Source organism: Corvus kubaryi, unplaced genomic scaffold (genome assembly GCF_017639235.1).
Source record: "Corvus kubaryi isolate FWS band 111438036 unplaced genomic scaffold, C.kubaryi_AGA036_p1.0 136, whole genome shotgun sequence".
Lineage (NCBI taxonomy): Eukaryota > Metazoa > Chordata > Aves > Passeriformes > Corvidae > Corvus > Corvus kubaryi.
Window position 1 is genome coordinate 8,966,507 of NW_024580670.1, and position 10,234 is coordinate 8,976,740.

At 61.1% G+C, this 10,234-nt stretch overlaps 2 protein-coding genes across 5 annotated transcripts; both read left to right on the plus strand.

The window, feature by feature from the left end:
* The first annotated feature begins 61 nt into the window (after positions 1-61).
* Positions 62-4,160, plus strand: LOC121658749. The gene is made up of 5 exons (XM_042015982.1): positions 62-238; positions 313-698; positions 1,297-1,457; positions 1,861-1,993; positions 3,467-4,160. The coding sequence occupies exons 1-5, from the start codon at positions 85-87 to the stop codon at positions 3,671-3,673; spliced, it is 1,041 nt and encodes a 346-aa protein (XP_041871916.1). The 5' UTR covers positions 62-84; the 3' UTR covers positions 3,674-4,160.
* Positions 4,161-4,669: 509 nt separating this feature from the next.
* KLHDC8B (kelch domain containing 8B) lies at positions 4,670-8,786 on the plus strand. 4 transcript variants are annotated; one of them, XM_042015968.1, is made up of 6 exons: positions 4,670-4,705; positions 5,388-5,852; positions 6,411-6,575; positions 6,780-7,004; positions 7,256-7,369; positions 8,150-8,786. In XM_042015968.1, exons 2-6 carry the CDS (start codon positions 5,480-5,482, stop codon positions 8,344-8,346), a joined length of 1,074 nt encoding a protein of 357 aa, XP_041871902.1. In that variant the 5' UTR covers positions 4,670-4,705; positions 5,388-5,479; the 3' UTR covers positions 8,347-8,786. The 4 variants fall into 4 exon arrangements, with proteins under 4 accessions (XP_041871902.1, XP_041871894.1, XP_041871886.1 ...); XM_042015960.1 differs by lacking the exon at positions 4,670-4,705 and adding an exon at positions 4,955-5,040; XM_042015952.1 differs by lacking the exon at positions 4,670-4,705 and adding an exon at positions 5,007-5,091.
* The last annotated feature ends 1,448 nt before the right edge of the window (positions 8,787-10,234 follow it).

Genomic DNA, 10,234 nt, shown 5'->3' on the forward strand with positions numbered 1-10,234 from the left:
CGGCAGGGGGCGCCGCCGGCGGAAGCGGCGCGGGCGGAAGAGGCGCCGTCACCAGGTAACGGGGTCGGTGTCGGTGTCGGGGCGATGAGCGGCGGGGCCGGGCGGCGACGGCGCCTGGTTCTGCACGTGGACCTCAACAACACGGTGGTGGTGGCGGACAAGGTGACGGGGCAGGCCCCGCGGGCGGCGCTCAACACCTTTCTCAGCACCGTCACCTGGGGCCGCGCCGGGGCCGCCGGTGAGCGCCGGGGCCGGGGGTACGGGGGACCCGGTGTGACGGTGGCGGGGGCTGAGCACGTTCCTCTCTTCCAGGCGAGTGGGAGTGGGTGAGCGACCGCCCGTCCCTGCGCCCCCCGTGCCCCGGCGCCCTCAGCTACTACAGCCGCCACGGCCGGGACCCCGCCTTCACCGAGGCTGGCCCGGGCCGACGCTTCCGCGACCTCCACGCCCGCCACCTGCGACTGCTGGAGTGGCCAGGCCGGCCGCAGGACGTCTTGTCGGTGCCAGGGGAGCCCGGCAAACGCTACCACCTGATCCTGCCCGCCTTCTTCCGCCTCCTGGACACGCTGCACCGGGATGGCAGGGCCTTCGCCGTTGTCTTCAGGACCTTCGGCACCGACCTGCCCCGCGCCCTGCAGGCCGTCAGCAGCGCTCTGGATGGGCAGCACCCCCAGTTCCCCGCCCTGCGGGACGTGTCGGTGAGTGGCGCCCTGAGGGTCCGTCGTGATGGGGAAGGGCAGCCGGGTGGTTCCACGGAGCCCCCCCTCCGTCAGACTCTTCTCCAGCTGCTTGGCCAAACTGCTTTTAAAAGCACCGGGTTCTCTGGATGAAGCTGTTAGCTGTGGGGGAGCATATGTGTGCAGATCCTATGTGGAATGGTCTCCTCTTGGGATATCCTGGGTTGGGGAGAGCATGCCTTCTCCTGAGGCTGCAGCAGAGCAGGCCTCCCTGGCCCTGACGGGATCGCAGCTGCACTCTCCTGCCACTGGCAGCACACTGGGCAGGAGTGCTGGGAATGAGCTTTAGAAGATGCTTCAGTTATTTCTTGGAGTGTTTTCGTGTAGCAAAGATTGAAATGGGGTCAATGTGCAGCTAGGAGGTTGTTCCTTTCCATCCCTGGGAAGGGGATGATTTTTGGTTGGATGCATTCCATGCCTCCTCCTGCCATCTCCCCAGCACCATCCTCCCACACTGTAGTGGTGGGGAGTCTCCACCCTGCTACTTGGTGTCTCTGCCAGTGCATGAAACCTGTCTGCTTTGGAAACCTGTCCTTCCCCATTTTCTGTGGTCCTGCAGCTCCCTGTGGACCTCACCCCTGGCCGGATACGCTGCAGCAAGCGAGAGGTGGTGCTAACACGGGGAGCAGAGCGTCTGGCCACCCGGGAAGACAGAAAAAAGCTTTACAGCTACTTCAGCTCCTTTGAGGGAATTGGAGGCTTCCAAGACCACTTTGATTGGTGAGAAACAGGGCATTAAGGAAGTGAATTGGGCATGATCTTCTTTCCTGTGATTCTCTTAGTTTCTGGGATAGCTCCTAGTTTTGAAGTCTTTATGTTGTTGGAGTCCTTATCATTTAGACACTCCCCATTTTGCCTGTGGGCAGCCTGACGGGACTCTCACACTGTTCCTGAGGTCCCCATTCCCTGGTGTGCATCCTGCTTTTCTCCAGAGATTCCCTGATTTGTTACCTTGATACAAAATACGCCTTTACCAGGAGGCCGTGGGCAGCAGGACAGGACGTTCTCTGTCCTGCTTCTCTGGCTCAGACGGTGCCCTGGGCCTGCAGTACAGTCTGCCATTACCTGGGAGCTGTGACCCTCTCCCTCCCCTGACTGTTCCTTCTCCCAATTACTGTTTCAGGTGGGCCAGAAATCAGTTCTCTTCCCAGGGTGGGAAGCCCCTGTGGATAGACCCCCACGATCCTGACGTTCACCACATCTTCATTGATGACAACATCCGGCTGGACGATGCAGATACCATTGTTCACCCCCAGGTAGGTGTTTGAAGGCCCCTCTGGTACCAGCAGCCTGCCCTAGGGGTGTCCCTGGTGAGGTCAGACATATTTTTGTCCCCTTTGCATGAGGCTGTAAAGGGGGGATCAAGGCATAGCCCTGGCATCACTGCATCCTGTGCCACCAGTGTCGATGGCAGTGATGCACAGGGAGGGTGAGATCAGCCATCAGCAATGCACAGCAGGTGGTGGCTGCCTCTGCTCCCCACCGAGTCAGCCCCATGCCTGGAGGCAGCAGCGCTGATATCCGGGCTGCCAGCCCTGTCACCCATCTGAATGAAAGGGCAGTGTTTGTGGGGAGCACACTTGGGAAACAGAATGTTTATGCAGACAGAACTGCCTGGCCATTGGACAGCTGTCAATGCTCAAACAAGAGCTGCAGGTCCATGGGCGAGTCTCAACCCCTGCCTGTTTCCATCCATATGGAGACAGTGCAGGGGGGAATAATGCAGCAGTCAGTGAATTGTCTGCAGTGTTTGCCAGGCAGCCCAGGAATGGCAAGGGATGGGATGCTCATTGGATATTCCCTTCCATACAAGCCCTCTCAGCGTATGGATTTGTAGTTGGTGGCAGGAATTGTCATTGCTTGGACAGACCTGTCAGGAATAGAGTTTGGTATGTGCCATGCCTGGTTGAGGGGAGCTACTGCAATGGCTGCTGCATGCACATCTGCAGCAGCTGGAGCATGGCTCACACAGCTCCACTTGCTGCATTTCAGCCTCAGGCTATTTGTCTGATCAAGGAGTTCCTCCTTTGGCATTGGTAGCCTGCACAGCTGGTCAGTCAGGCTGCTCTGCTAATCTCATGGCAGCCATGCAGCCAGCCCTGGGTCTGCTCCCATGCTGGGTCACACAGGTAGGATCCAGTTATGGTGGCAGCAGACCGCGTGGGAGTCTGGGCAGCAGCCAAGCACCTTCCCAGCAGGGCTCATCCTCACTGCTGGGACCTTGCTGTCCTGCAGCCAGGATCAGTAGGTTGAATGCCATTCTCCCCTCCTCTTGTGTCACTAGCTCTGCAGAGCTGTCCCCATGTCAGTGGTGGTGACAGAGCAGCACTGGGAGTGAAACAGATTCTGCCAGGTGGCTTTAAGCAGGCCATGGTGAAGATCAGAAGGTGAAGTCCCCGTTCCCTGCTTTGGCAGCTAAAGGAAGAGCTGTTGGCAGAGGTTTGCCTGGAGTCAGCTGCTCCACAGAGCCATTTTCTTCCAGCTACATGGTGTGGCCTTTCTCCTTAAGGGAGCACCAGGCCATGTGTGGCATGCTGGTTCAGAGTCAAAGGCACTTTCTGGGAGAGGGGGAAATCTCAAGAAACATCACCTTCTGCTGCTGGAGTGGAGATAGGATCACCCTGCCCTCTGCCCCCAACACACAGCCAGCATGGAGGTGCCTGGTTGAGAGGAGGGCAGAGCGCACCACAGGGTGTGTGCGTTGCTGCCAAGCTCTGCTCTCCCTGCAGGTGTTCTCAGAGCAGGGCAGCAGCAGTCCCAGGAGTGTGCCCACCTCGGAGCTGTACAACATTTGCCTGGTACAAACCAATCTGCTGGAGGCCATCGCCAATGAGGACTATTTCCTGCACTGTGTGAGGACGTGTGAGGAGAACTACGACCGCTACCTGGCCTGCATGGAGAAGGACACCCCAAGCCAGCAGTGGGATGGACAGTGATGCCACCTCATGGGGCTGAGTGGCTCCAGACTGGGACACCTCTCGCTTCCTGCTGCATGCAGGCAAAGTCCCAGGCGGGCTCCTGCTTCAAGCTGTTACCTCTCCAATGTGCAATGTGGGCGTTGAATCCTATCAGGAGCCTCCCTGAGCAAACACAAGCATCCTGGGAGCTTGTGTGATGGGATTCTTGGAGGAAATGGTTTTCCATTCCTTGGCAGCATTGCCCATGGTGCCCACTTCTATGTGAGGGCTGGGGCTCACCATCCCCCTGCAGTCACCAGGCAGGTCCCTTCCACCATACTGTGTGCAGGCAGCCTCGCAGCGTTCACACCTCCCTTCCCGCTCCTTCAGTGATGGCTGGTGCAGAGCAGGTGCCAGGATGAGTGCAGTGTTATCAGCAGCATTCCCAGGTGCCATTTGTGGTGTGGTGTTCTTGGAGGATGCCTTGTCACTTCTGTCTGTTTTTAAAGCAAATCTTTTTAGCTCATTTCTGTGTGAGTTTCCTGCCTGCCCTTGGCTCTGCCTGTGCTGGTGGGTGGGAAGCGCCTTTCCCAGCGTGTTCATTTGCCTGGCTCAGCCAAGTGGGGACAAAAGTGTTGGTGGAGGGTTTGAGACCCATGTGCACCTTTCCTGACGCTGCTGAGAGACCCCAGCAAGGTCGTGCTCAGAGTAGGGCTGAGCTCGTGTTCTGTCCCTGCAGTGGTGACAGGACAGGGGTTCTCTCCAGGGTAGGACGGTGGGTTCTCGACTCCTTGAGCCCGGCCTTGTGTGACTCTGGCACCAGCAGCGTGCAGCAAGGGAGCGAAGAGCCAGGGTCTCTTCAGCCCCTCTTCCTGTGGTGGCTCCTTCCCGGCGTGGTGAATGCGGCGAGGGCACGGCGGGCCGGTGGCACCGGGAGGGCAGGGCGGAGGGGAGCGGGGCCGGGCCGGGGGGGGGCCGGGGCGGACGCGGCGCCGCCCCTACCGGCAGCGGGCGGGCCCGGGGCGGGCGGCGGCGCGGAGCGGCGGGGAGAGCGGCGGAACGGGCGGAGAGGTGAGCGCGGTCCCGGTCCCGGTCCCTGGCCCTATCCCGGTCCCGGTCCCTGGCCCTGGCCCGCTCCCTGCGGCGGGGCGGGGCGGAGCGGAGCGGAGCGGGCAGTCCGGGCACGGCGGAGCGGCCGTCCGGGGTTGCGGGCGGGAGTCCGGGGAGCGCCAGGCGTGCGGGCGTTGCAGCGGGAGCCCGGGGAACGCCGGTGGCTGCGGGCTGTGGGCGGGAGCCCTGTGGGTGCGGGCTGCGGGCGGGAGTGCGGGCAGCGCCGGGAGTGAGGACGGTGCGCCGAGAGCAGGAACCTGGCGGGATCCGGATTGTGAACGGGAAGCCTCTGGCGGGTACGGACCCGGGGGATGCGGGTAGAGAGCCCCGGACGCGCGAGAGTCCCAGTGAGTGCGGGCTGTGTACCATCAGCACTGGGCAGTGGGAGCCCGGGGTGCGGGAACCTCGGGAAACAGGAGCTCCGGCAGGTGCGGGCAGAGAGCCCCAAAGAGTGGGAGCCCGGAGGGGGCGGACAGGGAGCCGTGGGGCGCAATCGGGAGCCCGGAGGGGGTGGGCAGCCAGCCCCGGGGTGCAGTGCGGAGCCCCGCAGAGCAGGAGCTGTCGCACCGCCGAGGGGAGCTGGCTAGCTGGGGCTGGGGGAGCGGTGGGTGCATGGGCGCTGACTCGGATGCTCTCCCCGCAGGAGGCCGTGGGCCGGACCAGTGCCGAGCCGGGCCGGATGGGCGGCACGGCGGGGCCAGAGCCCGGGGACCCCCGGGGCGGCTGAGCTGGCCCATGGCGGCGGGCGCGGGCGCCTTCGCGTGGGCCACTTTCCCCGCCATGCCCACGCGGCGCGTGTACTGCAGCGCCGCGCACCGCGACGGGCAGCTCTTCGTGCTGGGCGGCTGCGGGGGCGGCGGGCGAGCCCTGGGAACTGCCGAGGTGCTCGACCTGCCAGCCCAGCGCTGGACCACGCTCCCACCACTGCCCACACCGCGGGCTGGCGCTGCCGCCCTCGCCCTGGGCAAGCAGATCTTGGTGGTGGGCGGCGTGGATGCGGCGCAGAGTCCCCTCGCCTCCCTTGAGGTCTACCACGTGGATGAGGGCAAGTGGGAGAAGAAGGCGGCACTGGCTCAGCCCTCCATGGGCATCTCAGCTGTGCAGAGAGGTGAGGGATAGAACGTGTTGTGACTCCTGCTCAAAGTTTGCTGGGCATCCTTGGAGTCTTGGCACAAAGCAGCATGCCAGGAGCCAGGGTTGGTCCCTGTATGTGGTGCCCATGTCTGCTCCCTGGACGCGAATGCTCTGGCATGGACCAGGCTGCAGCGTGGTCGGCAGGGCAGAGGAGATGTCAGGACAGTGGTGGGAGCAGGCAGGGGTGCCGGCCGGCTGCACTGGAAGCAAGAGCAGGATTTGGCAGTATGGCTGTGTTGCCATGGTGTCTCCAGGGAGATGGTACTACCGAGAATAATTAGAGAGAATGGCCTTGTGCTCTTCTCTGTGCCTGATGGATGGGGTGGAGAGGGGGGCCAGAGGGTGCCAGTGAGGTCAGGGCGTTGCCAGGCTCAGGCCTGGCTGGACTCACTGTCCCCCAGCTGCCCTGGAGCAGTGTCTGGCTGTGGGGCACAGCAGTGCCTGTGCTGCCTGCCCTGGAGGGCATGGGGGGACTCCCAGCCCTTTGGCGCTGCCAACAGATCCCCCTGCCTCACTGCTGCCTCTTTTCCAGATGGGGCTGTCTACGCGCTGGGGGGAATGGGTGCGGACACCTCTCCGCAGGCACTGGTCCGTGTCTATGAGCCAGCAAAGGACCACTGGCAGCCCCTGCCCTCCATGCCCACCCCGTGTTATGGAGCCTCTGCCTTCCTGCAGGGCAACAAGATCTTCGTCCTGGGTAGGTGCTGCTGGGGCAAACCAAGCATCCCCTGTGCCTCTGCCCTCTCCTTCTGCTGTTCACAGGCCAGAGAATGACCTGGTGCACCCCAGGGTGGCTCCATGCTCCCCAGTGCTGCAGCCAGCGGGCCTCATCCTGCTTGCTGAGCACGCCAACAGTGCCAGCTCAGGGCACTGGCAGCCACAACATCTCCTCTGTGCACAGGGGGTCGGCAAGGCAAGCTGCCCGTCACTGCCTTCGAGGCCTTTGACCTGGAGACAAGGAGCTGGACGCGCTACCCCAGTGTGCCCAGCCGCCGCGCCTTCGCCGCCTGTGCCATGGTTGATGGGGTTGTCTTCAGCCTGGGTGGGCTGCAGCAGCCAGGGCCCCACAACTTCTATTCCCGTCCCCACTTCGTCAACACCGTGGAGATGTTTGATCCTGCACAGGGTGAGCTCCATATCCCTGGAGGGTGAGGTGGGACCCTCATCCTGTGGGTCCAGGATGACTCTGTGAGTTGGTGAAGGGTGTCTGTGCCTGAGGGACATGATCATCTGTGCTCTGAACATTAACCCCTTGCACCCATGGTGAATCCTGCCCTGTGCTCCCTGGTCCCAGGGAGTGATTAACCTGGGGGTGTCCTGGCCTTGGTGTGTAGAGAGGAACCCCAGTGGGCAAGGCTCACTCCCTCTCATACCCAGGTGTGTGGAGAAAGCCAAGCCGCACCATCCGTATGAAGGAGAAGAGAGCCGACTTCGTGGCTGGATGCCTGGGAGGAAGAGTGGTGGCCGTTGGTGGCCTCGGTAATGCTGGGGGTAGGCGCGTGGCCATGTTCCCATCCCCGTTCTTTGTGGCACATAAGTGATCTGCGTGGCAGTAGGGAGGTTGGCTGTGCAAAGCCAGGGGGTTACTGCAACACTGTCTGCAGCAACATCTCTATGTGCCCTCACAAGTGCTGGGGGGACCCTACTGCGCTGTCCCACAGGCTGTCCCATTGTGCCCCTTGCCCCTTTCACCCCCCAACCAGGCTTTTCCCAGCTCATGTGCAGCATGCTGGGCTCACACAGCCCATGGTGGCTCAGCTCCACTGTGCAGGGCTGCAGTGCTGCATCCCTCTCCCGAGAGAGCTGGGGAAAGGTTAGTGCTGTCACTCAGCAGAGGGAATACAGCAGGAAGGGCTGCCTGGGAAGCCTGGTGCCAGCCACAGAACCCCCAGCCCTGCAGTGAGGGTTGCCAGACCCCCAAGATCACTGGGGGAATGGTGCTGGTTGCATCCCTGCAGTGTGGCATTGCTCCTGAGTCCTGCTGCAGCTGGAGGTGCCCTCCGCTATCCCTGCAGCATGCTGGCATGGGGAGGGGGGAGGGTGAGGAGTGGGTGGGGAGGTAGATCCAGCAGTGTGGCACTAGTGCCAGCATCCATCCCTGTGGGGACTCTGCTAATCCTCTTGTGTCCCCACTAATTGCCTCTGGGATCTCAGAGCCCATGCAGCCCAGGGCTCCTGTTGAGGCATCAAAGAGATGTGGAGGGGGAAAGGCAGAGCCTGGGGCGGGGGGAGGGATCTGCACGGGGGCTGATGTCATTCTGTCTTCCACAGGGAACCAGTCCTGCCCACTGGACTCAGTGGAAGGGTTCAGCCTCTCGCTGAAAAAGTGGGAGCCACTGCCCCCCATGCCCACTGGCCGCTGCTCCTGCTCCAGCTGCCCGGCACCTAGCCTGCTCTTCGTCATCGGCGGTGTGGCCCAGGGTCCCAGTGGCGCTGTCGAGGCTCTGTGCCTGCGTGATGTGCCCTGAGTGGGACCCCGGGGACCAGCCCTGGTCAAGCATCAAGTGCCTGAAGACGGGGACAGGGTGTGTGAGCACCCATGTGTTCACCCAGGGTGACCTGGCTCCAGGAAGCCTCTGTCCCATGATGCCAGGCACCAGAGCAGCTGCAGTTTTGGGAACTCTTCCCAGCTCCTCCAGGCTGTGGCAATGAAGCCCAGGGCAAACTCCTGCCTGGTGGGATGGCCATCGCCAGCAGTGTGGAGGGAGCAGCGGTGGCAGGACTGTCGCTGGCCTCACTGCCCTGTCTGGCCCCATCTGTGCCACGGCGTGTCCGTGCCGTGTGTGTAGCAGTGAGTGCTGTGTCGTCGTAGACCCAGTCGATGTCTCATGTAGCACAGAGGTGCCCTGTAGCTCAGTGCCTGGGAGGTGACGTAGCATCTCAAATAAATGAAACACGTGGAATTTTATCCCACTGGAGTCGTGTTGTCTCTGGTTATCCTACTCCAGGGCAGACACATGCCGCAGCCTGTGAGGAAAATCCCTCCCAAGGCAGAGTTCAGTGACTCCATACTGTGGAGCAGGGGTAACTCTTGTTCTCCCACCTCCAGGGTGAGTGGAGCAATGTGATGCAGAGATCCAGCCCCTGTTTGGAGAGGATGAGCTGAGCAGGGGTTGTCTTGCCTTGGCACAGCCTTGTTCCTGCTTGATCTCCTGTGGGTGAAGAGGCTGTGGGGGGTGAAGGCAGCAGAGGGAGAGGGGCTTTTGTGGAGGAAGCAAGGGTGTGAGAGAGGCAGAGAATGGTGAGGGCTGCCAGGGTGTTGTGAAGAAATAAGAGATGTCTAATGTCAGGGTTCCTGGGCCCTATCCAGCACCACAGCCCCATCTCAAAGGATGGACCGTGGCTGGTGTGTGGGAGAACTGGGTCCAACTGTGTCCAGCTTCTGTAGGCAGGAGCACTGCAATCCTGCTTACTAATAACCAGGAAGGGAATGTAAGTTCCATACTGGTGGTGTCTGTGGGTGATATTTAGGGATGCACTGTGAGATCAAGGGGGGGTGACACTTGAATTACCCAGTGCTATGGGCTCACCTGAGCCTTGCTGCTCTTGGCTCCACACCCAAAGCAGAGAGCAGGTAAGGGATTTGATCTTCCATTGTACATTAGAAAGATTTCACAAGTCCAGGTAAATATCAAGTACAGATGCCTGACCTTTTAGAGAAGACAGCCAGCGTGAGCCTCGGGTGGGCTGCAAGCCTGTAGAGACAGGAAACTGAATCCCAACAGAGTGTGGTAGAATCGGACACACTGCTAGGGCAGGCTATGCCATGTCCCAGGGGCATCACAGCATGGGAAAAGTTGGAAACCATTCATAAAAGAGCATTCAGAAGACATTGTCATGTTGCTGCTCCATTGCCTCTGGTGCCTATCTGGCACAGTGACTGCAGGGTCCATCCTGATATGCTGCATGGCTGTTTGCCCGTGATTTGGGAGGAGCAGCTTGGGATACCTGGGCTGGTGGTACCTCAGCTGGAAGCATCCCTGCATCTTCCTCTGGAGTTGCCATAGAAACCACCACTGTGCCAGAGCCAGCATCAACAGTGAGCCTCAAATTAGAGCCGGGAGGATGCGCTGGCAGCCAGGGAGGAGGTCAGTGGTTTGTGCTATGGTGGGGGGCTGGACAGAGGGACACCTCCTCTAAGCACAATGTGCTCCAGCCTTCTATGAGTATTTCACAGCACTCCCTGACCTGTGCTCAGCCCTGGTGGGCTTGTCCTTCTCGGGGTCCTGGAAGACAGACCCCTTGCTGCCACTTTGGTACATCTCCCCACCCTGACAGCTCTTTCCAGAAGCCACCAAGGCATGTAATAATTCCACTCCTGCTAAAAGTTTAGTCATGGGGGACCCTAAATCATGG

Bases quoted from the DNA above. Each gene is read 5' to 3' on its own strand.
- LOC121658749 (XM_042015982.1), top strand. From the start codon at position 85: ATGAGCGGCGGGGCCGGGCGGCGACGGCGCCTGGTTCTGCACGTGGAC. The intron at 239-312 runs GTGAGCGCCGGG...CCTCTCTTCCAG, and splicing joins GGGCCGCGCCGGGGCCGCCG to GCGAGTGGGAGTGGGTGAGC. The intron at 1,994-3,466 runs GTAGGTGTTTGA...CTCTCCCTGCAG, and splicing joins ATACCATTGTTCACCCCCAG to GTGTTCTCAGAGCAGGGCAG.
- KLHDC8B (XM_042015968.1), top strand. From the start codon at position 5,480: ATGGCGGCGGGCGCGGGCGCCTTCGCGTGGGCCACTTTCCCCGCCATG. The intron at 7,005-7,255 runs GTGAGCTCCATA...TCTCATACCCAG, and splicing joins GATGTTTGATCCTGCACAGG to GTGTGTGGAGAAAGCCAAGC. The intron at 7,370-8,149 runs GTAGGCGCGTGG...TGTCTTCCACAG, and splicing joins TGGCCTCGGTAATGCTGGGG to GGAACCAGTCCTGCCCACTG.